Here is a 26,242-nt window from a genome sequence, read left to right as displayed (position 1 = left end):
TATACACTGCCAAATGCCTGAGAGAAGAGGACAGTTTTAACCTGGAGCTGAAAAGATGACAATGCCTCATTAGGGAGATTATTCCATAAATGGGAAGCCACCACTGAGAAGGCCCTCTCCCTTGTTGCCACCTTCAGAGCCTCCCTGCAGGAGGATACAACCGGGAGGCTGCTGTTGCACCTGCGTCTTGCTTGTGGGCTTCCTATAGGCAGCTGGTTGGCCATTATGTGTACAGAATGCCGGACTAGACGAGCCTTTGGTCTGCTCCAGCATGGCTAAATTGTGTTTTCTACAGCAAAACAGGCCTAGTGACTACAACATGGGACAGGTTGTACTTCTTCACCCAAGGTGGGAACCTGATGTGCCAACCCAGGGGAGCTGTAGCTGGGGGGCTGATCCAGGACCTGGACAACTGCTCTGTGATGGCCGTCGATTGTGAAGACCGGCGGTACTGCTTTCAGATCACCACTCCAACAGGAAAACCGTATGTATGCGAGGGAGCAACTATTTCACCAGAATACAAGATTTGCAGTCTGTCAGACTGGCTGTATTAACAGAGCTGCTTGGAACATAACTAGACACTTCCCTGAAGGCCAAGGTTATTTAAAACAAGTGTCTCTAGAGCAGCCCTCCCCAACCTGGCCACTCCAAATGGGTTGGACTACAACTCCCATTATGATATACAGCTTATTAGGAGTATTCTTCTTGCCATTTTGGCAGGTGCAAGCATAGTCGCCCCTGCAGGCCCAGCTGTCCCTGGCAGTGTGCCCTCTTTGACACACACCAGCTGTAGGGACAAGATCTCTCCTTTGCGTCTGCACCTTTTGGGATTGTGTCGAGGAGAGGACTTTGGCAAGAAGCGCTTGTAATGTGATGTTGCTGCATGGACTCGGAAAGCCCAATGTATGTCTTATACTAGGATATCATATAAAATACTTTGGATGTTGCTGATGAGGCCATGGGCCAGCTGAACCCTGGCTGAGGTGGGTCTGCAGGCAGAGGGGCTCCGGTTTTGAAATGGAAAGCAATACACGCAGAAGGCAATCAGAACTAACGATCCAGTACCTAGAGTTTATCCCAAACGGGAGAAAATGTCACATCCCATCCAAAAGACGACATTCTTGGGAGAGCTGATGTAGTGAAGCACAGCCTTCCCTGCTGGCCATGCTGATTGGGAAGGATGGAAGTTCCGGTCTGACACTTCTGGAGGGCACCAGCTTTGGGAAAACGCCAACAGGATTGTTTGTCCCGTTGCAAATAGTGTGTGTGCTCACGCGATTCCAGTCAGGACCACAGTGGGGGTAAAGGGGCAAACCCCCCTCCCCAGATACCATGGTCCCGACCTGGCTCTCCCCCCGCCCCATGCACTGGTTTTTTAGCTCTTTTTAAAAAAAATCGCCTACTTCCAAACTACATGTCACATTGAGTTTGGCCCTGAATGTTCCATCAGATTTCCTGCACATCCTAACATTCATATTCCAACCTATGTTTTCTGCTTTTATTATCCCCCCGCCCTTTAGAACCATAGGGTTGGGAGGGGCCTACAAGACCATCGAGTCCAACCCCCTGCTCAATGCAGGAAGCCTGATTGACAGGCGGTCTCCCATCCAAGTACTAACCAGGGCTGGCCCTGCTTAACTCCCGAGATGGGGCGCATCCAGCCCTTATGCTGGGCTGACTCTGACAAACCTAAATGCTCCTTGGGTGTGATGGGACCAGTTGGATCTTCAGCTGTCTTGTTTTGCAAGTTCACCCTGTGCCTTTGCTTGCATATGTCAAAACAAAGAAAGAAAATCAACACCCGTGTATTTCTTTGTAGGGGCATAACCCTTCAGGCAGAAAGCAAGAAGGAATATGAGGAGGTAAAAATAGTTCACTGCGTGAACATTTCTCATTCTCTTTTGTAGAATTAAGGGCTCTAGAACTTCAGGGTTATTTTGCCTTTCTTTCATTTGCTCTTGCAGTGGATATGTGCGATCAACAACATCTCCCGGCAGATCTACCTTACTGACAATCCTGAAGTGAGCATGTTTTTGAGAGGGTTTTTTAAATGGGATTTCCCCTAAAATATGCCTTCTGTGACTCAGTGTTCACTCAGGCACCTTGAACAACTTTCTTAAGGCTGTGCTTCTGTTTCACTGTAGGCGGTTGCCATCAAACTAAATCAGACGGCGCTACAGGCCGTGACCCCAATCACAAGCTTTGGGAAAAAACAGGACAGCCTCTCCCCCAGGTAACTCATATGTTCGAACAGGTCGTATTTATCGTGGGTTATTTGAATGCTTCCTGCACATAGGAAGGCTAGGCTATAACTCTGGTTTCCTTGACATGCTAGTTTTCTGCAGTCAGAATGTTTTTGGCATGGGGATGGGGGCATTCAATCATGCATTCCTCCTGCTACATTCTGAAGTAGTACTTTCCATGGAGGGCTGTATTGCATGATATTTACGAATGTGTTGTATGTTTAAACTACACATGGTAGAGCCTACCACCTGAATCATGCAGTGGCATGTGAAAGCTGGATTTTGCCAGGCTAGGGGTAGGAAACCTGGTGCCCTGCAGATATTCTGAACTACAAATCCAAGCACTGACCAGATCTTAGTTTTAGCAAGGTTACTGACTTCTGTGCCTTTAGAACAGGGGTGGAGAACCTGTGTCCTTACACGTGTTGCTGGACTACAACTCTCCTAATCCCTGACCATTGGTCATGCTGGCTGGGGCTTCTGGGAGTTGTAGCCCAAAACATCTGGAGGGCACCAGGCTGCCTACCCCTGTGGCTAGGCAGCCCAACTTCAGATGAACGTGCACCCTCTTAATAAAGTACCAAGTAAAAGTACAGAACTGTGTATTTCTTCAACCTATTCTTAGTTATGAATCCCCACTGGAAACTTGAAGTGCACATATTCAAGATGGCATTCTTTGAGCCTCTTTGGATGTAATGGCAGTGTCTGGCAGCAAATCGTGGGTTAATTAACCCACGAATTATGGGGATGCACACTGTGCCCAAGCTGCACACAAGCTGCTTTCTGCTTGCTTCAGCTGCATTTGAGGGTTGTCCGATTGGGCACTTGGGGTTGTTCATAGGTTAAACAACCCCAAGTTAACCCAACAAGCCATGGGTTAACTTGGGGTTGTTTAACCCACAAACAACCCCAAATGCCCCTGTTCGGACATCATGTAAACAGCCCTTGAATGTGACATTTGAGGGTTGTTAAAACAATCAGGATCGGCTCGGGCGCAGCACGCATCCCCACAAATTAACCCACGATTTGCTGCCAGATGCCACCATTACATCCGGACAGGGTCTGTGTTTAATTATATTTAAGACCTTTTCACTATCCAGATATTACACTGATGACCTTTAAAAGTTTATTCAAACACTAAATAAATGCCTACTTGCCCATTCTCACCAGCCTTTCCATTTGTGGGAATCCGTCTTCCCTTCCAGCTACCTTTTTCATATGGAGCCATTCTCTTTCCTTTTGCTTAGCCAGGATGTGAAGAATGTGGAGATGCTGAATGATAGGTCAATCCCTAATGAAGCTGCCAGCATTCCAGATTCCACCGAGTTAATTGCACCTGGAACTCCAATTCAGTTTGACATTGTACTGCCTGCAACAGAATTCCTAGATCAGAACAGGGGTGGCAGGTAAGCCGGTGAAAAATCTTCAGTTTGACAAAGTACTCCCTTCCTTTTGTGTCACAAGGCGATTATATAGCAACAACCACTGCTGTGTGTGTTACAGGCGCACAAACCCATTTGGAGAGTCTGAAGGTGGCAAGAAAGAGGAGGAGGCAGGTAAGTACAGTGGATGCTGTTCATAAAGATCACAGTTTGATTGGGCCGCAAAGCAATTGAGGTCAAGTTCTTGCCTCCAAAGGCAGGGCCGTCTCACCTTTCCTACCGTCCCGTCCTTGCAGCATCCTCTTAGACTGCGCAAAGCTGTGCCATAAGCAGAGAGGTGGTGCACCGTTGCCAAGGTATCTGCAGAGCAAATATCTCCTTTGGTAGGCAAGCCAGGTTACAAGCTGTAGTGGAAGGCAAAGTATGAAAAGAACCACATGGTCGGTTTGATCCAGGGGTAAACTCTTTACACCTCAAATGTTGCCCCATCTCCATAGACCAAAGTTGCTGTTTGATACAGAGCAAAGGGCTCAAGAATCATCTTTGTAGATCAGACCAGGACCTATCTTGTGCAGTATTTCGTTTCCGACCACAGCCAGCAGAGCATGAAGGTCTTATCCTTCCTGTTTTGATTGTTCTCAGCTTCTGGAACTCAAGAGACATGCTGCCTCTGTTCATGGCATCAAAACAAAGAAAAGGGTCTGTATTGGACTGGGAATGAAGTTACCTGATCAGCATCCTAAATATATTTTGGTCAATATGGGGCCAGCTCCATGAATGCAATCCTTGGAAATATTTTTAAATGGGACTGGAAGTGGAAACGATGGTTTGTTGCACTTGGCAGTCATAGGATGCTGCCTTCGCAACACTGCTGCGCACGATTAGCGGAAATATTTGCATCTGCATCTGTTGATTGCTCATCACAACACAGGCTTGGTCTCTTGTGGCTGAATGTGTGCACAGCCCCTGTTGGATCTGCATGCTCTGTCTAAGCTGTGGGGAGGGAGGCACAGTCTGTGACCCAGCCTATTTTCAGAAGCCCTTTGCAAAGAGAAATCCCTTCCTCCCCCGACAGCCCACTGGGAAGAGAGAGAAAAGTGGGTGGTACAAAGAGAGAGAGAAATCCCTGAGCACTGTTGGCCCTTCCCTTGCTCACAACTGGCTTTGTCCCTAGCCACCACCAGCATGCAGCCCTTGAGAAGCTGTCCCCAAGGGAATGTGGCCCTCAAAATGAATAAGGTTCCCCACATATCTACAGGGTGGTAGATCTCTGGTGCAGTCCCACATTTAAGCCGCCACTTGATGCTGCAGTCAAGCAATGAGCATCCATATATGGACTGTCCATTGAAACACAGGCATTAAAGAACATGTGCATCCCAATTGATGGCCATCACTATGTCTTGTGGAATTCACTACCACAGGATGTAGTGATGGCCACCAATTTAGAGGGGGTTTAAAAGGGGCTTGGACAAAGTCCTAGAGGAGATGGCTGTCAATGGCTACTAGTCATCGATGGCTATGTGCTACTTCCAGTACCAGAGGCAGTGAGCCTACAGACACCAGTTGCTGGGGAGCATGGGCAGGAAGGTCCTGTTGCACTCACATCCTGCTTGTGGGTTTCCTGTCGGCAGCTGGTTGGCCACTCTGTGAATAGAATACTGGACTAGATAGACCCTTGGTCTGATCCAGCATGGCTGCTCTTCTGCTCTTAAGAAAAGATTCCTCTTTGGAGTAACTGCCATCTCTGCAGAAACACGCCAGGGGTAAAATTAGATTATTTGATATCTTGAGAGGCAGTGTAAACTAGCACAGGAAAAGACGCTCCTTTTGTCTGTCTCTTTTTCCCCAGATTCACTGTTGCAGCAGATGTTCATAGTCCGATTTCTAGGATCGATGGCAGTCAAATCCAGCCACACTGTTGAGGTGATCTATGAAGCAATGAGGCAGGTGCTGGCAGCCCGGGCTATTCACAACATCTTCCGCACAACAGAATCCCACCTCTTGGTCACCAGCAACGACCTGAAGTAAGCAACACTTCTTTGCCTGCCTACTCCCTTTTTTGTGTCGCCACCTTTTTTTTCAGCCTTGTCCATGAGCTGGTTGAGGTGAAGTTAGTGTTGTGCCAGAAATTTCTCCCACATTTTTTTCGACATTCCCATTCAATTTGATAGAAAAGAAATTCAAAGGAGAATAATTTGGAGAAACTCTCATGGGTTGTGTTCAGGGTTCTTGTGTTTACCTTACCTATGAGGTGGCTGAGGACCGTGTGTGAGTGTCCTGTCTTTCATTATAAAGAATCATCTCATCATCAGCTTGTAGCCTCCTTGGCTTCCTGCACTTCAGTTAAAGCCCAGGGGATGACACCATGAGGTACTTCCTCCCATAGGGCTTTTTCAGATCAGGAAGTGCAGGCAGCCTGGGAGGCTGCAGAGCAATGGAGAGATGTATAATGGAAATTTAAAACACGCGCAGCACCCTTGGCCACCTTGCAGTGATTAGGTAAGCTCAAAAACATCACCAAAATAAATTCAGAATAAATTATAACTAGGGATGGTGTGACAGTCTGGTTGGGGCTCGAAGCCCGGCAAGAAGTTGCCAGTTCGGCCCCCCAGATGCCAGTTCGTGGACCTGAGCTCTTGCCCAACTTGCCACATGATGAGTCAGGCAAGAACACGGGTGCCCGGTCCCTCAGCGAGCCAGCCACCTATCAGCTTGCGCAGCTCATGGGCAGGCAGGGCAAGCAGGGGAGGTTGCCAAGGAGGTCCGAGCCATACAAGCTACAGGGGGGGGGGGCAGCTTGTCGAGCTCCTCCTGCCCTGGACGGAGATGGGCTTGTCCATCCCTAATTACAACATGTCCTGAGAATGAGGCAGAAAAATGGGCGCCCCTTTCATGCAGGAAGAAAACTTTCAGGAAATTAGTGGGCAGATTTTTTCAGAGCACTTGTTCCACTGTTCCCTGGAGCTGGACACAACACTGACCCCCTCAGACCTAGATTGCGAAGGATGCAAAGTGGGGGCTAGGCTGCCAACATAGCTGATATTGTTGTCACTGTGGCAACGCAAAAAAACAAAAACTCTTAGGAAAAAAGAAGCTGGGCTACAGGCCCTGCCAACGGTGAGCCCTACCTGTGAGAAACTATTGGAGAATTTCTCAGCCCCCTGGAGAAATTCGGTGAAATTATCCCCCCATTTTCTCTGCCCACAAATAGGGTGGAGAATTGCAAGAGGCCATTTGCGAACAGCTCTAGGTGAAGTTCATGGGGTTTGAGCTGATTCTGTGAGCAGAGATACATTCATGAGAAAGGGAACTTTTGGTACCTGCGAACAGAAGAAGGAGGAGCTGATTTTCACCAACAACCCTCTGCTCACCCCAAATTTGCTCCAACGTTTTGGGGAACCCTCAAATTGTGTAGGAGGGGCTAAGATTAGAAGAGCCTTGCTGGATCAGACCAAATGCCTATCTAGGGAACATTCTGTTCCCAGTGGCCAACCAGACACCTATGGGAAGTGTACATGCAGTCTTTGAGTCTAATAGCACCCTCCCAGTTGTGTTCCCAACAGCTGGTATTCAGATGCATCCTGCATCTGATACTGGAGGCTATAATTATACAATATATAGCCATAATATATAATATATAGCCATGACTGGTAGCCATTGATATAGCCTTATACTCCATGGGCTATAGAGGTGAAAGCGAATTGACAAAAATCACCTTTCCCACTCCCCTTGTTAGCAGGTGCCTCTGCTGGATCAAAGGCCCTTCTGTTCATGGAAGGGCACCTTTGGATCCAACCCATAGCTCCCACTGGCTAGGTCACCTTTAATCCTGAACACGTCTCCCATGCAACTAAAGATGTAAAATTTCCAGATATTTTGAGGCCATCGGAAAAAAAACACGTTTTTTCCCCGTTTTTGTGTGTGTGTGGGAAAAGATGGAAATTTGGGGGGGGGGACTGAAAAATAAGCAATATTTTCTTTTAAGCACTCTTTACAAATCTAAAGTCACTTTGTTGCTTTAAGAGAGACTTCCCAACTTGGTGCCCTCCAGATATTGTGGACGTCAGTTCCCATCAGCCTCAGGCAGCATGGCCAATGGTCAGGAATGCTGGGCACAGTAGTCCAAAACATCCAGAGGGCACCAGGAGGGGGAGGGCTTCTTTAGGAACATTAAGCAGCCTTTCTGTTCCTAAAGTGATTTTATGTATAACTTAGTTTGCTCATAAAGTAATCATATTTTAAAACTGTTCAAAGTAACCCAGTTAGTAAATTTGTAATTATTGTCTGAATAGATTAGAACTACATTAAATGACTAGAAAAGTACTACCGGGCAAAGACTGGAAGCATGTTTTGCTGCCTCTCTGAAAGCCACCAATCATAAGATCAAAATACTTGCACGCAACTGCCCCTGCTATTACTTGAATCTAGAGGGCAGGCTGCGGGGGCAGAAGAACATCTGATAACAGCATTCCATAGATTTAACTGCCTCGGCTGGTTCTGGACCTACAAGAAGCCTGCCTGGAGCTCCCAATATCATCCTGCAGATGAGCCTGGAGAGAAGAGATGCAGCTGGTACTGCTTTTAGTACAGCCTTCAACGGTTCCCAGGATAGTCCTGGAAAAATGATTTAAAATTCTTAAGATGCTAGTATCTCCGTTTTTCAATTGGGTTGGGTTTGTAGCTTTAGCCCGGGCTGCATAGCAGGGAGGAACAAACAAATCGTGACTCTTCCAAGCAGAAGGAGTTGCATGCTACTCATGTGACTGTGACTAACTCTTGCTGGAAATGAAATCCCCACAGTAAACATTAACTGAGTCCACAGATCTTCCAAGTTACATATTTGAACAAAGAAAGCTTATGGACCCTACCAGCTATTTGGTAAATGGCAAAAGGTAGTCACGACTAAGTGTCAGGATCCAATGGTGCCCTTGCACAGGCGGCCAAGTCTGCCAGTCCCAGTGTGTGCACAGCCCCACTGGTGACCGTGATGTAGCGCTTCTGGGGACCACCCCCAAAATGAGCAGAAATGCCCAGATGCCCACGAGCAGAAACGCCCATTCCAGACACGAGTGTTTTCACTCATTTTAGGGCTTGCTGCCGGAAGCGCTACATCACGGTCACCAGTGCTAGGGGCCGCACATACACTGGGACCAGCAGACCTGGCCATTCGCACAAGGATCCTGCCCTTAGTTGCAATGAATTGATTTCAGTTGAGACTTACAATGCAATCCTATACATGTCTACTTGGACATAGCTTATTGACTTCAAGGGGACTTACTCCCAGGTAATTGTGCATAGGATTGCAGCCTGACTCACAAGTAGCATGAGTTAGAGTGGGGCCTCTGTACTTTCTCTGTTAAATCTGAACATGCATTCTTTTTCTCTCTACATGAACAACAGATTAATAGATCCTCAAACCCAAGTTACAAGAACAAGTGTAAGTACATTCTTCCTGCCATCACAACACAGAAATTGCAATCCTTGCTAAGTTGCCAGCTGGGAAGTTGTTAGGTAAACGCTTCCTAGTCTTAAAATTCTAAAACCTGTTTTTCCAGTTTGAACTTGCCAGCGTGACACAGTTTGCTGCTCATCAAGAAAACAAGAGGCTGATTGGATTTGTGGTTTGTGTCTCTGAGTCTCCAGGCGAAGATTCCATGAGCGCTTATGTCTTTGAGAGTAACACTGAAGGTGAAAAGGTCTGGAGATGGCTTTGTTGCATTATTTAACATACATTAAGACGTTCCAATTGTGGTCTGTAATTACAAGCCTCGATAAGAATTTAGTGAGTTGATTACTCCCTTTGCCTTAGTAACTTTGTAAGCGCCCCCCCCGCCCCCCTTTCTGGGATTTCTTAGCAATTAATTATATTGTACTTCTGCCTGGAAGTGGAGTTGGGGGAGAGCATTTAAAATATATCTGGATGAGTTTAATATTATATTGCATCTCTGCACGGGAGGTGGAGGGACTCCTCTCACAACCCCTTGGCTCTATCCTCTGCCCCACCAACACTGATTTCCATCAGCCCCAGCCAGAAGGACCAATGATCAGGGATGGTGAGAATTGAAGTCCAACATAATCTGGAGTGCCACAGGTTCCTCAGCCATCTTAGAGTCATAGAGTTGGAAGGGATTTCAAAGGTCATCCAGCCCAACCCCGCCAGTGCAGGAAATCCACCAATACAGCACTAATTATGCTGCATTCTCACCATACATACAGTTGATAAAGCTTACAAAGCCCATTAATTGGTCCCAACTTATTGATCTGGAACTTCTGCCATATGTTCCTGCTTTTCTGATCCATGGTAATAGAAAAGTCTTTTCAGGAATTACCGAGTCTTGCACATTTGTGTTCAGACAAGTCTTCATGAACAGTTGTAAGCAGGGAAGCTTTGCCTAAATCAGTACTATTAAAAAACAAAAATACACCTTTTCGAAGTTATTCTAAGGCTAATTCTGCTTCTTCTGCAGATTTGCTATGCAATAAGTCTGGGGAAGGAAATCCTTGAGGCTCGGAAGGTAACATTCCACTATTCTTCATTTCACATTCCTTAGCCTCTGAAGTACTGAATCTCACTTTCAAGACTTTGTCACCTAATGTTACTGCTGTATATAGAGTCCCAATAGGTCATCCTTACTCTGAAACTATGCCAGTCTGACTTAGGGAGATGAATCTATGTGAAGCCCCTTAAACTAATTCCATGCAAAAAGTACTTACCTACTTAAAATTGATTCTTCGAACACACTTACATAGTGACAGTGCTGAGCTGCAAAGAGCACAGTGGCATAATCCATGCTTACAATCTGTAGGTGTGAACCAGTCATAAGTAACCAGCTTTAAGTTTCATTTATTGAAATGGAGCAGCTAAGCATGTGCTTCCATTGAACTCAATGAGACTTCTGAGCAAACATGCATAAGATTAGGTTGTCAGAAGTGCATAAATGAACCTAGATTGTGTCTTATTTTGTGAACCAGAGAATGACTGGGGGAGAGGCACGGATTGATAGTGAAGGATGAAGAAATAGTCATGGCAGATAAGGTGAGGCTAGTTTTTAGTACACAGCCTAACTTCCCATCCAAATATCAGCCTCAGCCTTCTGTCTTCTACCGTTGTTTGCTCTAATCTACTTCCAGTTTATTCGCTCTGTATTGAGAAATAAGCACAAGCGTTTCTGCAAAGGCATTAAATCAAATTGATTTATAGTCACGTTTACAACTAAGCGTTAAGTCGTGTCGCAGAGTTTTAGCAACTAGAATTTCTCCACATAGTTCATGTATGCATTGAGCTTAGTGGATCCATAAATCTACAGCATCAGCCCAGTACAGTGAAAATGGGTTTCCAAATACTATTTTGGCTGGAATTAGAAAGTGATTACTCACTGGAAATGGTCTGCAGTTTCAACTGGGTTTCTGCAGCCTATGGTAGCCATTACTTCAGAGGAGGAAAGGGATTCATGAAGTCAGTGGGATTAAATTTATTTTAATCCAAGTTTGTCAATTTACCAATCATTTTAGCAACATGAGTGTTTTAAAATATTCAGTGCATTAGATGACAGACGGATCAGAACTGATTTGAGAATTCTGACAAATCCTTTCAGGCTTTTGGGTAAGGGCCAAACTAGACAAGATGTGATTCACACAGCACTTGCATGAATTACTTTTCAAAGTCATGCAGGTGTGTGAAGGGGCAATCTGGATTAGGACTACAGCACAGTGTAAAGGGTGAAAGCCCCTTCCCATTTGCTCTGATCGGTCTCCCACACTTGCATGCTACTTTTTTTAAAAGCCTTTCATATGATTGCTAATTACCTGAATGCTGTTGTGTCAAGATTGGTCCTAACAATTCAATTGACTCTCATTGTATCTTCATTATAGGATCCAGAAGCACTAGCTCAGTTAATGTCATCCATGCCACTGACCAATGATGGAAAGTTCATGCTTTTGAATGAGCAGTCAGAAGAGGACAACACTGTACATGGGGACGGGCAGGAGGAGTCAGAAGCATAAGCTGCACTTCCTCTCAGTGGAGGTGGCTAAACTCTGTGCTCTCAGCTAAGAGCCAACATGGGTGGATATCTTGAGAGAACTTGATCTGAAATGTTTGTTATGGTAAGCTGACAATCTTTGAAATCTTCCCAACAATCAGCATCAAATCACCTGCTACTAGCATTGAGGAAAGCCTGATGGCCACCAGCAAAGATTTAATACAAGACAGACATGCCTCAGGGTTCTTCTTGAGATGTTAAACCACTTTCTCACCCCATGTAGTTCTTTTAGGAACTCAGCAAGTCCACCTACTCCTAGTTTTCTACTGCAACTAGGGCTGTGTGTACTCCTTTAACTGCATAAATTGTGAATATGCACATCTGCTTGTTTTTTGCATAATTCTGCTTCCTGTGGAGAGGGGCAAGGAGTTGCACAGGCCAGTGACTCTCCACCCTGTGGTCCTAGTCAGTGCATGTACACACACCACAGGCAAGCTACCATGATTTCACCGGGCATGCCTGTCATCTTAGGCACAACAGATTGAAATGAGAAGTTACAGGACTATACACAGCCCTAATAAACCTTTTAGTCTCTACGTATCACAGTAACAGTTAATGGAATGCATTACTTCTAGATGAAGTTGTTTTTAGGCTCCAGTATACTTTTAAAAAGGGTAACAGGAACACTATTTTGAGCTAGGCTGTTTAGAACACTATTTCATAAATACTTTCCTATTAATATCTATTTTTATATTGTATCTGGAGTAAGTTTTCAATATTAATCTAAGTGCCTACCATTTTTGTGGGGACCAAACTTAAACATTCTGTAAAGCAGGCATCCCAGCCCAGTGAGGTAGCAGGTGGACCAGAAGCTGTGCATTAAGCCCACCTGAAGTCTCAGCTACTCACCAGGGATGAACAGTAATTTTTTCTGGGCAAGTAACTTGTCAGAACCACCACTCCTATGAGCCAGGTAGGCTAACTTTTGCACTGATCTGTAAAGTTGGGTTAGTGCTCCTCTAGGATTAACATGGGAACTGGGTGAGTCTTAAACAAGCCCTCTTTTCCCAGATGAAAGGATTTCTTCAAGCCTAGATGTGGGCAGCCTGGCAAATGAAGCACTTTTGCACCAAGGAAGCAAAGCAGCTCCTAGGGAAACATGTTTCTTCAGGAAGAGGACCAATCTAAGCATGTAGTCTGTAAGACCTTACCGCTCATAAGGCTAGTACAAATTGGGACACACCACTATACTGGGACTCCTGTGTTTACTATTGTAAATTCAAGTAACATGCAAGAACAGAGCCAGCTCTGATGAAGTTTACCTGATTTCTCTGTGGATGTTTTATGTAATAAGTATATTTGTTTTAATGTTAACAAAGCAAGGGCCACATCTTGTAATACAACCGTTTAGCAATAATCATAGATTAAAATCTTCTTTGAACTAAATAGAGTATTTTGATTGTGTGGAACTATGATTAAGTCATCCTGGCTTCTGAAACAAGACCTACACCTATGGATATAAGTAGTTGCTCTACAACTCCAAGTGTAGTTATCAGAGCATGAAACTAATAATAAATCATGACACCAGGAAGGAAATACTAAATTGACTCATTTAAGAGTCTGAGCCCTTGACCACTCCCACCCCCTTTTTCAATCTAGTAAACTCAAGCTGACATCAGCTATTTTGTGGAGCAGGCCAAAACAGACATGGTAGCTTAAGCATGCTCTGTGCAGGAGTAGGCAACCCAGTGCCTCCTGGGTATTTGGGCCTACAACTCCCATAATCCGTTGGCAATGCTGGCTGATGGGAGATGTAGTATAAAAATCTGGAAAGCATCAGGTTGCCTACTCTTAATCTAAGTAACATCTATAGTTTAACAGTTCTAGATATCAAGGCTAGAAAAGAGTACTGCCTGAGATCTTAGAGAACAGCTGTCAAGGAGAATAAACAGACCAGTGTTAACTCAGTCTAATGGGAGCTTAATACGTGTCATGATTACTCTTACCATACTTCTGCATGGTAAGTCTATGGCATAGCCATAGAGCTGTAGCAACCTCATGAACAGGTTCCAACACTGTACCTCCCACCCATCCCACATGCACCCCTCACCACCACCACAAGGGCCAGTAGAACTTAGTTGGGGGCCTGCGTGATCTGCTACATTGCTATCTTATGGGCATCTATTCCACGTAGATTACATTTTGCAGCATCCTTAGTATCTAAATCATCCCCCAAAGTCCATCTGCAGTTGTTATAAGTTTATTGTCCTTCAATGGCTTTATCTATTCTTCCTGCCAACAAGTGAAATTTAAAAAATCAACTCTTTGACTTTGCCCACGTTCCCTGATTTAGACAGTCTCTGTACTGTACCATATTCTTTGGGTATAGCAGACTGCTCTTAACACTGCTATTCGCTTAGGAAGAAGGTGGAACAAATTTTTGAAAAAAAACAGTGTAGAAACCTATTGCAGGAGGAGAGGTGATACTTAATTTCTACTAGCTTTATAAAGCACATGAATCAATCCTAATATTCTGTTCTGGACACAAATTCATTAGCACATAGAAGCAAGTATATTGCTACCAGTGGGTCATTGCTAAAGATACAGCATTCAGACTACTCATAAGACCTAAAACCTGCCTCAGGGAGTAAATACACACAAAGCAAATCCACTTTCCAAAGTTACATTTATTAACATTATATACAGAATATCTAACAGAACAAAAACTGAGGTAACAGCCTTTTTGTAAAATGAATCAGAGTAAGACATGTTATATTTGGTCCCCTTCATTCCTGAGAATTTGAATATAGCTATCTGATGGAACTGGTCAAATTAACTCAATGACAACATGCAACAGGACCTCAGATCTGCACCTCAGTCACAAGCTCAAACATACAAGTGTTCGAAGTACTGATGACTTTGTTATATTGATCCATTTAGCACTTCTTTTTCTTTCCCTACCAAGCTTGGTAGACCTGGTGAGCTTATTCTGGAAAAGCATTTTAAGACCATGTAATAGACAAGGGTATTTTCTTTCACTTAGGCTTCTGTTATGGGAAATGGCTTGTAGACTGATGTTCTGCTACACACTTCATGGAAAAGAAGAGATCCTCACAAGCCAAGAGTGTGTAAAAATGTATTAAAGAACAAAAGCTTCCCTTTACTTCTGGCTTTTGTAAACAAAGCCTATGAAAGAGTGATCATAGCTGCTATGTTTATGCTTAAAGACAGATTATTAAAAGGTGAGGTGAGAGAAGAAGAAACAGTACTTCCATATCACCTTACTGACTCGGACCCGACTCCCCACCTCTTTGCACGGCTGTAATTGCTCTCCCAGTTTTAACCCACCTTCTCTACATGCAGCAGCTGTAAAACCTCTCATCTACTTGAAGCCGCATGAAATGTAAGGGCTCTTATGGGGAACCCATTCCATGTCACCAGTAGGAATGTATTGCTACCTGCTCTAACCAAGTCAGCTGGAAGTCACATTGAAGACCTAAATTGTTCATCACTTAATTGGTTTTACAGCATGAGAGCTGTTCAGTGACTACCATCCTATATTAACAAAGGAAGCTATATTACTGTACATATCTATATATTCACAGAAGCACTGCATGTACATGAGTTTAGATCCAGGTGAAGACTAAGGATGTTTTATAATGTGTCACTAAGACCATGTTAGTTTGGTTAGCACTGTACAGTTCAGGCACGTGTGATGCTTTAAGCTAAGGATTCTATCAAATTAGAGAACAAAAAGGAGAAATGGAAACGAGTATGTTTATTACAGCAGAGAGGTGCCTTAAATTTACATGTTTATACAGTGTCAGTCTCTGAAAGACCGATGTTGACCCTCTAAGCTGGCAGGTTCTTTGGATTCCAAAGGTCTATGGACTATGACAGATTTTTAAACAGGGACATAACACAATAGAAAATAAGGTGCAACAGCCTTACCAAGGATGTGAACTGATGTATACCTGATTCAATCAAACAAAATGCAAGAGAATTAAAGAAAATTATCAAAATTATCAAAATAAACAACCAAATCCTTCACTCCAGTCATAAGTTAGACCAAAGAGCATATTTTAGTGAAACTTCAACAAAAAAGGATGAACTGCAAATTTTGAGTTAAGTGAGTATGGATTATTTTAACTTGATAGCATATCTGGGTCAGTATGAAAATTCAGAAGGTGAAATGTTCCATGACAGATTGGTCCCATCCGTTTCAACAAATCACCGTTGCTGTAGATTTCTATAGAACAGGAAGCAAAAAAAAAAGGTCAAACATGTACTGCATATTCTGTCTGGGCAACTGCAGCAACAGGACTTTGCCCTTCTCTCCTTGTGCCTCCCAAAGATACTCTGGAGGATTCCCTCAACCCTCCAGAGGAGATTTGGGGAGCTGCAGGAAGGAGGAGGGATCAGTGCTGGCAGACAGGCACAGTTGGATACAACCCTATTTAAAGATAATCATGTTAATTGGCTCTTACTATTCATAGCAACTTCCTTTTTTCGTAACAGATGGCAAGCACAACAGTGTTTTTTTACAAACTGGGAAGAAAAACGGAGCAGGTAACACAACACTGTCTTACTAAGGTTGTGCTGGCTATTCGTTAGTTTTCATTTTTGGTTCAAAGTAACAATTTTAGTTGGGGAGAAAATTCCCCTGAAAACCACCTAGAATGTGCAAATATTTCCTGGTTTTCTTCCCATTCAGCACCACTGTTTCCCCTCCCAATTGGTGCTGCTTCCTCCTCAGATTAGCCATCAGAGATCACATAGTGAAAGGACCAATATTGCAGTGCTAAATAATGCCATGATTCTATCACTGAAGGCAATTTAAACAAGCAACATTTTTGCCAGGAATACAAAATATTTGCAAAATACAGGATTCATTTCAGCTCCAGCCTCATGTTTAATTTTATTGTTGGTGATCACCAACACAAAACCTTTGGAGGGCAGGGGAGACTACCTCATCAAGCTAGAAATTCAGCTCTCAATATTGTAGAACGTAAAGACCTAATTGCATTCTAATAGTTTCTAACTATGAAATTCCACTATGAAAAACAAACTTAGGCCATACAATCACATCATACAAAAACAAAGACATACCAGGGCTCTCATTTCACAATAGGATCTGCAGAAGTAGAGTTGGACAGGTCTCCATCGTTTGTTTTTACAGATTCTTCTACAAGACAGAAGGGGTGGAACCTCAAAATAATATTGTATTCTCAGCACTGCTTTGCTAACAAAACTTGTTTTACACACATACTACAGAAAGCCAAACAGTATTAACAGTCTCAACATTTAGATGAGCTCAAGCTTCTTAGCTGAATTGGCTGAAGCAATATTGGGGGGGGGGGTCAGCCATTTGTGCTGTCCTCCCATGGGCATTGCAAGAAGTGTGGGAGGCTGCAGAAACAACAGCGATGTGAAGCTTTTCTTTCAAAAGTTAAAAAGAACACCATTTTGCCAGCTCATTATATTGTTAAGGCAAGAGCCACCCCACCCCCAATTCATGGAATTTGTCTTCCCCCTGCCCGCCCCCCCCCCAAGTGGCAGAGTTTTGTGAAATTGAGCGGGGAGGGGATTGGCACAGCATAGTAAGGGCATTTGAAAACCAAGGGATCTTTAAAAAAAATAAAAGCCTTTGGCATTAAACATTTCAAAAATTGCATCACTACTACACAATAGCTGTGATGAAATGTTTACATACGCTCAACTATCAAACCAATACAGACCATCAAGACATGGTCCGTTTAATACTTGTATATCCTGTGACAATTGACAATACTATCCTGTGACAACTGACAGTACCTGAAGGCAGTAGTTCCACTGCCTATCGTTCACATTTAGGTAAACACTAACTTAGAATATAAGGTTCTACAGATAATCTCTCTGTCTTCCCAGGGGCTACTTGAGTTCTGTGTGTCCTATGAAGAGGCCAAACCCCACCACCTGCCAGCCAGAGAGGTCTCTGTTATATTTTGTAACATTTGTTTGCTTTAGTATTTTAAAACTAAGCTGCCTTGTGTGTCTTGGCGGAAGGGAGGTATATGCATGCAACAAGCAAAAATAACTAATCCCACTGAATGTTTTCCTTATGTATGCACTTGAGATCACTTAAAAAAACATCCCAGGATGCTAAAGACTGTATCAGAATTGGTTGTTAATAGAAAGGTAAAGATCATGATTTCTAGTCTATTTGGAATGAACATACATGAAGTAATGAACCACCCCCTGTATTCTGAAGTGAGCAACAGGAATTTATCCAAAGAATGAAGTTGGGTGATCTCCATTTCATAGTGCTGACCTTCATTTGGAAGCAAGTTCCTTTGGTTTCAAAAGAACATCCTAAGCACTAACTGTGTTTAGGATGACATCTATAGCCAATTAACTGACTCTCCAATGTTGTTAAATCTTACAGGCTTCCTGCTCGATTTGCCCATCTGAAAGCAGCAGCACTTCTGCATCCTATTACTAATCAATCGTTCCACTATCCTGAATTTTCAGGTAGTGCTCTGAGAGCGCAATCCTATGGCCGCTATACAGTGGCTAGACAGCCACAGGATTTTTCATTTTCTGGGAACCGAGCTCAGAGCCTGCACTCCAGAGTTGGTTCCCAGAAAACCGTCTCCCCACCCACTCCCCTAATGCCTCATTGGTGGCACAATTCATCCCAAGCTCTGAGCTCTTAAGAGCAGCACAGAGCAGGGGAAAGGGAGGATCCTGGAGGCGGGGCGGGGATGGCGGAAGTGCCATTGTGACACTTCCTTGCACTATCCAGCCTCCCTCCACCCCTGCTCCAAGGCGCCCCACCTACACAGCCAAAATCAGCCGTCTAGCTGCAAATGCAGTGTGGAGAACTCCAAGTTCGGTCACCTCCAAGTTCTCAGGTAGTCAACTATACACCACAGGGTCATGCCTTCCACTAGTGACAATAAAACTGAGGAAGTAAGAACAGAATGCTCAGTTTCTTATCTTAAGAATAACATACCATATGGTTTCATAGCTTAAGAGTGCATAGTTACAGGAAACAATTTGTGTCTGATGCCATCACTTCCCTAGACAACGTAACACTTTTTACTAACCTTCTCTGTCTTTTTTCTCTTGATTTTCTTCTGCTGCAGTTTTATCTGCTCTAAAAAAGATCCTTGCACTGCTTAGTGAGAAATAAAGTAGTTCAAACTCCTATAAAAATTAAAGAAAAACCCTCAGCAAGTGTTAGCATGTCATAGAAAGTCTTCGCAGTATCTGCATATTGCTTAAAGTGTACAAATACCAGAAACTCCCAATAATGTACTGCTGTATAATTTATATCCAGACCATCACACCTGTCCCTCCTTATAAATCAAATATGAGGAAGGGTAGAATAACACCTTTCAAAACAAAGTCAACTAGTCAGTGTATTTTTCTCCATTTTACAGCTGACACCCTACTAACAACTTATTCATTTCTACTTTGTCTCTGCGGGCCTTTAGAAAGATGATCCTTCAGACATTTCCTTGCAGAAGATCAAGTATTTATAATCTCATTAACATAGTTTGCTCCAACTGTCATTGTCCTTAACAGCAGAGACTCAACCAGGTATTTTTGCGCCTAGGACTATAGGGACTCATTTTTCTCTGTATCAGTGATTCTGAACCATACATATTCCCCACTCCCTCCCACCCCTGGTTCTAGACTTAATGTACTATTTTATGTATGTATGTATGTATGTATATCCCACCTTTCTTCCTTGTGGAACTCAAGGTGGCTATATAGGGTTCCCAGATAGTCTCCCCTCCAAGCACAGACCAGACCCAGACCTGCTTAGGTTCAGCAAGGCAGGGTGCCTCATGTGCATCCAGACCACGCCTCCTCTCCAAATTTAAAAAATGTGGTTTATCACCAATGAATTATTCCCAGGGAGCTTAATTGAGTTCACTTTACCTCCACCAAACCAAATGATTTTTTTTGCCTAGATGTAATAAAGGATAATATCTCTGCATAACTGCAGGCTACTCCCGTACACTTAAAACAGAGACAGACTGACTGGGTTCAGACGATCGCATAGAGAGAAGCCATCATGGCTTCTCCCCCCACCCCTGTGCATGCCATGTGTGCAACCGCCATTTACATAATTACCTGTGCTGCAGCATGGTTTGGTATGTCATCCGAACCCAGCTCATGGCATGGTGGGGTGACTCCGAACCCCCACCCTACATCCCATGACGTGCAGTAGAGGTTGTAGGGTGGGTACAAAGCCACCCCTGCCATGCCACACACCAGGTTTGGATGACATGCCAACCTGTGCTGCTGAACAGGTAATTATATATATGGCGGTCACATGCATGGGGCTCCTTCTCCCTATGTGATTGTCCAAGGCCCCCATTGATTCAAGAGTAGATGGCATGACTTCTGTGCAGGCCTGAATGTGATGATTTAAATGTTTGGAGAAAGGTTGTAGCTCAGCAGTAGGGCACAGGCTTTGCACACAAAAAATCCACAACCCCTGGCATCTCAAAGTAGGGCTGAAAAAGACTCCTGTCTGGAACCCTGGAGAGCTGCTACCAAACAATGAAGACAGTACTGAGCTATACTAATGGTTTCACCTGGTATAAGACTGCTTCCTACATTCTTAAACTTTTTTTGAAAGTACAGCCTTCCCTCCCCTTGCCAGTGCTTTGTACATCTTGCGCACAACCTATTCCCTGCTACAGAAAAGTCCACTCCTGTGGATCTTATCTCCTTATCACCATCCTTGCAGCCTCTCTTCAACAACATAAATGTTTTTTCACAACTTTCATTGTGAAACAGCCTTGGCAGGTCAATTCAATCCCTGAGATGGACTGAAGGAGTGGCTGGGACTCTAGCTAGATAGCTGCACCTCTAAAAGGTGCGTGCCTGCACTCAGCCAAGCAAAAGCTGACTAAATTGGTTTGGTGGGGGTAATGCTGGATCAAGTAAATTCCCTGGGAATAATTCATGGTGGGATTCGTAAGTGTCCTACCCCTAAGTTGTGCTCAGGTTTGAGAAACCATGCTCAATACACAGGAGTAGTTAGACACTTGCAATGAGTAGTTGGTTCGTTACTGTTTCAACTACTCTACGCATAATCTACACAATCCACTCCTTGGTTCTTCCCTTCCCTGAACAGTCTCCTGCAGTGGCCATTCCACCTCATCATGAGGTAACATCACTGTGTTGGTACCTGAAAGCCCCATTCCTTTTGCATGTCTCATAAGACTGCAAGCCATTATTTTAAACACCAAACTAGCTTTAGTTCACTGGCAGAAAAGCAGTATATATAGTTGCAGTAAATGCATACACACATACATCCAGAAATACAATGTGATAATCAGGGAACTGTCCTGCCTGCCCTCCAGCTGAAACTTGAGGGCAGTTTTTGAATACTTAATAATTCTGATCTTGTTAACAGCAAAGTGTACCTTGATCTCATCTTCTCCATTGAGTTAACTAAAATGTTAACCTTTTAGGAGCAGGAATCTAGCTTTCAATATGCCACATGCCTATGTGATGCTTCAGATAAACATCAAGCTGCAACAGTAACATTAAGTAAATAATTCATGCAACTGATATTAAATACCTGCAAACAAACTTCCAGTCGCTTGTGAGTGAGGTTCATAGTCTGTAGCAGCTTTTCATCTTGACTAGCTGATTGGACATTCTGTTGTTTTGCTAATGCTCTGATCTCTCTCACATACTTTTCTCTAACTGACTGAAACCAGTGAAGGGAGTCAAATTCTTGGTACTGGTCCAGAAGCTTCAGAATGTAAGCCACACCTGCAGGATTTTTTATTTTTTATTTATTATTAAATTTATTAATCGTCCATCTGGCTGGTCACCCAGCCACTCTGGGCGATGTACAGCGTACAATAAAACAGTTTAAAACAATAAAATTCTACAGTAAAAACATTTTCTAAAATACCCTAACCCACCCCAAATGCCTGCCTGAACAACCACATTTTTAATGCACGATGGAAGCTCATTAAAGAGGGGGCATGGCGGAGTTCCCTAGGGAGGGAGTTCCACAGAGTGGGGGCCACCACAGAAAAGGCCCTCTCCCTCGTCCCCACCAGTCTAGCTGTCCTGGCTGATGGGACAGAGAGAAGGCCATCCGAGGCTGATCTTGTTAAGCGGCCTGTCTGGTGTTGCTGGAGGCGCTCCTTAAGATAGGCTGGGCCGGAACCATATAGGGTTTTAAAGGTCAAAACCAACACCTTGAATTTGGCCCGGAAAAGCCAGTGCAACTCCTTCAGCACTGGAGTGATGTGATCTCGCCAGCAGCTGCCTTTAATCAGGCGAGCCGCCGCGTTCTGTACCAGCTGCAGCTTCCAAACCGTCTTCATGGGTAACCCCACGTAAAGCGCATTACAGTAGTCTAAACAAGAGGAGACCAGGGCACGTACTACCGATGGGAGCAGATGGTCGGGAAGGAAGGGGCGCAGCCGCTGTATCAGATGATACAGCGCTGTCCGGCTCACAGCTGACACCTGAGCCTCCATGGAGAGCTGGACCAGGCTGCGGACCTGGTCTTTCAAGGGTAGCCGTACCCCATTCAACACCAGGTCAACATCCCCCAGCCTCCTCTTGTCTCCCACCAAAAGTACATCAGTCTTGTCAGGGTTCAGCTTCAGCTTATTCCTCCCCATCCAGCCACTCACTGTCTCCAGACATTTGGACAGGGATTCTACGGCCAACCTTGGTGAAGGTTTGAACGAGAGGTAGAGCTGTGTGTCATCTGCATATTGATGACACCGCAACCCAAACCTCCTGATGATAGCCCCCAGTGGCTTCACATAGATGTTAAATAGCATCGGGGAGAGGATGGAACCCTGTGGCACCCCTCAAGTGAGTGGTCACGGGTCCGAAACCTCCTCTCCCAGTGCTACCCTCTGGTACCTGCCGGAGAGGAAGGACTGGAACCACTGCAATATGGTATCTCCAATGCCCAACCCCTCCAGGCGGTCCAGGAGGATACCGTGGTCAATGGTATCAAAAGCTGCTGAGAGGTCGAGGAGAACAAGGAAGGAGCGTTCACCCCTATCCAGAGCCCTCCTCATATCATCTACCAAGGCGACCAAGGCCGTTTCTGTCCCATGCCCAAGCCTGAAGCCCGACTGAAATGGGTCTAGATAATCAGTTTCTTCCAAGTGTGCCTTCAACTGCATCGCTACCACCCGCTCAATCACCTTGCCCAAAAATGGCAGATTTGAGACTGGGCGAAAGTTGTTCAGAACTTGAGGATCCAAGGAGGGCTTCTTTAAGAGCAGTCTTATCACTGCCTCCTTGAGGGCTGATGGCATCACTCCCTCCTCAAGGGAGGCATTCACCACCGCCCTGATCCCCTCACCCAGTCTCTCTCTGCGGCCCATAATGAGCCAAGATGGGCAAGGATCAAGTAAGCAGATGGTTGGCTTTACAGATGAAAGCACCTTGTCCACTTCATCAGGAGGAAGAAGCTGGAACCGATCCGACAAAATCGGTTTGCCACAGGCCGCCTCTTGCTCACTAACTGTATCCACAGCGTGCAGAGTAACACACCTAATCTGATCAATTTTATCTGCAAAGTGCCTTGCCAAGGCCTCACAGAAGGCCTTAGAATACTCCAGTGGTTCAGGAGCCACAGGACCGACCAGGCTCTGGACCACTTGGAACAGCCTCCTGGGACAGCACTCTGCAGACGCGATAGAGGCAGCATAATATTCCTTTTTTGCTGCCTTCACCGCCACATGATAGGCTGAAGATACAGCTCTAGCCCGTGTCTGATCGTCTTTGGAGCGAGACATCCGCCACCGGCGCTCTAGCCGTCTCACCTCCTGTTTCAGAGCTCGTAACCGCGGATTGAACCATGGTGCAGTTCGAGCCCTGTTCAGGGGGAGAGGGCGTTTCGGAGCCACCTGATCTAATGCCCCAGTGATTGTGGCATTCCAGCCACCCACCAGGGTCTCGACCGAGTGGCCGTTGGCGTGCCCCAGAGAATCCCCAAGCGCGTTCAGGAATCCATTTGGATCCATAAGACGCCTGGGGCGGACCATTTTAATGGGTCCTCCACCCCTGCGGAGGGGTTGTGGAACCGAGAAGTCCAACATCACCAGATAGTGATCTGACCATGACAAGGGGGTGGTGGATATACCCCCGACTTCCAGATCACTCCCCGCTTCTCCAGAAACAAACACACGGTCTTTAGACAAGTATACCATCCCACCAAAGTAAGTTATGAAAAAGTTGGCCTTTGATCACTAATATTAGAATCACGTCATATGTTTAAACCAACAAAAGTCAAAACTGCAACTCTGATTTTGCTATAAGGTCTTCACAGTTCTATGAATTTATATTTTGGCTTAGTAGCTTATCCTTTATCAAGGCTGAAGGTGGTGTATGTCAGTATTTAGATTTTTAAAAGTAGAGCTGGATCTCTGCCCACCAAAGGCTCACAATCAAATTTTTCATCTCTGTTTATGGGAGATGAACCTGAGTATAGCAAGGAACCAAATGACAAGTTGTCAAAATTGGTTCAGGTCTGCACTTGTCATTGTAAGGTGCAGTTGTTTGCTTGATAGAAGAAGCTGCATTTGCCAGAAGCACCATCTCCTGTGGAATAAGGCATCCTTAAGAATGTTCAGAGAACCCTACTACAACTGGAATAAACAGCTATAGAGCCAGTTAAACCGTAGCTGCTGAGGCAACTACATGGTGAAAAGTCTGCTTCTCAACCACTCTCAGTAATTCAAAGTGTCTTAATTTAAGGAATTTAAATTCACTGACACTAGCCGATGATGCAAACCTCCAGTAAAAAGAAAAAAAGTGGAGTCTTCTATCAAATGCACATTGTATATGCTTAGCAGAAAACTAGATACATGATCTTCATATAAGACTATCCAGAACAGTATTGTCTACTCAGTCTAGCAGTGACTCTCCAAAATCTCAGGCAGAGGTCTTTTCACAGTTCTGCTGTCTGAGATCCTTTAATCTGGGATACCAGAGAATGACCATGGGACCTTTTGCATGAAAAGCACATGCTCTACCACTGAGCTATGGTCTCTTTCATAAAATACTGCAAATGAAAATCATCTATGCAATATGATAGCCCATACAAGCCTTCCCCAACCTGGTCTCCTTCAGATGTTTTGGACTATTAACTCCTAGCATTCCTGATCACTGGCCATTATGGGTGAGTCTAATGGAAGTTGTAGTCCAAAACATCTGGAGGACACCAGGTTGGGGAAGACTGGTCTAGAACAAAATACTAGACAGCATTCTATCCATTGGACTTTGTTTTAAGCAGTTGTACAGGAGAAAAAAAATCCTTGTGGGAAGGTTGAACACTGCTCCTGAACTCACCCATGGCAAAACCATCATCAGTGAAAGCTGCACCAGCTTTATTCTTTTTATTCAGTTTCTCCTTGCAACCAATTGAATGTTCTATAAAGTTGAGAGCCTAAAAACAAGAGAAAAGGAGTTGCTCCAAAGGTAGTAAAGTTTCCAAATAAGATAAGCTTCACACAATTTGGTAAAATCAAAATATTAAATACAAACTCAAAGGTAGCCAGGTTACATGGGTCATACAACTTGGATGTATTATTTATGAAGGTATCTAGTATGTTTGTTTGCCTCTCTAGCTTCTTTATTTTTTTAAGACTCACTTGACTGAGGCAGAAGTACCTTTTTAAATATCTGTTATACAAGGATATTACTTTTCTTAATATCAGAGTCAAGTCAACAGTTCAGCTAGCCAGTTACTTGGTGTCTGCTGCTCTCTAAGGTTTCAGGTATTTCCTAGAACTGCTATCTGAAACCCTTGGATGCCAGGTGTTGAACCTGGGACGTTCTACACCTTTACTGAGCAATTTCTCCTCTGCATATATTAGTTAGTGTTGTAGGTACAAGCTGGAGGGTTCATAAGGAGGCTTAACAAATTTAGTGTGTAACCTTTTAAAATATTGGCAGTTTCAACACAAGAAATTCCACACATGTAATCACTTTTATCATTAATAAATCAATAAGAAAAATCTAACCAGCGGGGGAACAATTATATAAAAATTGCGTAGATGCATGTTCTTTGGACTGCGAAATTCAGGAGCAAACACATCCACGAGCATTTTGAAGTACTCTGTGCCTTCTGCAGAGTTGCGTGTGAGATCACCAAGTACAGAATCCAGTTGCCTGCAAAGCAAAGATATACCTGAATTCTAGAGGGAAAACATTTTGATTATACTCTCTTAGGGTTATTTGTTCCTTAGACAATAATTTTTATGGAAGTAAAAGCAAAGGCCAACTAGTTGTCCCATGATGATCTTAAGGTGCCACTTTAAAGAAATGGTTCAATCTGCCTTAGGGCACAATCCTATGGAGATAAACATCAGCCTCTGAACTCAGAGGCTGACACCTATCCAATGCAGGGTGGCTAGAGCATGGAGGGAATCCTGTCCTCTCTGCTCTGGCTGTCCTGCATTTTTGGCTAGAAAAACAATTTAACACATCTAGCCGGGGAGTGGTGTGCGTGTGTGTGTGTGTGCGCGCGCGGGGGGGGGGGGGGACTGTGTGGAGCATAGGAAGCCTCGTAAAGAGGCTTCCGCTGACTCCTCACCCCCAGGACTGCCCCCTTTTCACCCTCTCTGTGCTCTATTCCCGA

General features: G+C 44.4%; 2 protein-coding genes across 4 annotated transcripts in view; one reads left to right on the top strand and one right to left on the bottom strand.

The window, feature by feature from the left end:
* The window catches only part of APPL2 (adaptor protein, phosphotyrosine interacting with PH domain and leucine zipper 2), a 43,555-nt gene extending 28,786 nt beyond the window's left edge, over positions 1–14,769 (top strand). Inside the window, exons 11-21 of one of the 2 annotated variants that reach the window (XM_084809658.1) lie at positions 296–484; positions 1,820–1,862; positions 1,965–2,021; positions 2,145–2,233; positions 3,491–3,649; positions 3,747–3,799; positions 5,475–5,649; positions 9,026–9,062; positions 9,181–9,321; positions 10,093–10,140; positions 11,498–14,769. In XM_084809658.1, the coding sequence (XP_084665784.1) occupies positions 296–484; positions 1,820–1,862; positions 1,965–2,021; positions 2,145–2,233; positions 3,491–3,649; positions 3,747–3,799; positions 5,475–5,649; positions 9,026–9,062; positions 9,181–9,321; positions 10,093–10,140; positions 11,498–11,629 (1,123 nt within the window). In that variant the 3' untranslated portion in view covers positions 11,630–14,769. The remainder of the gene's footprint in view (positions 1–295; positions 485–1,819; positions 1,863–1,964; positions 2,022–2,144; positions 2,234–3,490; positions 3,650–3,746; positions 3,800–5,474; positions 5,650–9,025; positions 9,063–9,180; positions 9,322–10,092; positions 10,141–11,497) is intronic. The other variant, XM_084809659.1, reaches the window with a different exon arrangement.
* Positions 14,277–26,242, bottom strand: part of WASHC4 (WASH complex subunit 4) — a 51,103-nt gene continuing 39,137 nt past the window's right edge. The window contains exons 29-34 of one of the 2 annotated variants that reach the window (XM_084809657.1): positions 25,626–25,773; positions 24,952–25,048; positions 21,194–21,390; positions 18,696–18,795; positions 16,717–16,792; positions 14,277–15,856 (exon numbers count right to left, since the gene is read on the bottom strand). In XM_084809657.1, coding sequence (XP_084665783.1) covers positions 16,725–16,792; positions 18,696–18,795; positions 21,194–21,390; positions 24,952–25,048; positions 25,626–25,773 — 610 coding nt within the window. In that variant the 3' untranslated portion in view covers positions 14,277–15,856; positions 16,717–16,724. The remainder of the gene's footprint in view (positions 15,857–16,716; positions 16,793–18,695; positions 18,796–21,193; positions 21,391–24,951; positions 25,049–25,625; positions 25,774–26,242) is intronic. The other variant, XR_014784270.1, reaches the window with a different exon arrangement.

This window comes from Heloderma suspectum, chromosome 7, assembly GCF_057233095.1.
Source record: "Heloderma suspectum isolate Gila_16-S chromosome 7, 16-S_ref, whole genome shotgun sequence".
Classification (NCBI taxonomy): domain Eukaryota; kingdom Metazoa; phylum Chordata; class Lepidosauria; order Squamata; family Helodermatidae; genus Heloderma; species Heloderma suspectum.
This window is presented reverse-complemented; position numbering and strand designations above follow the sequence as displayed.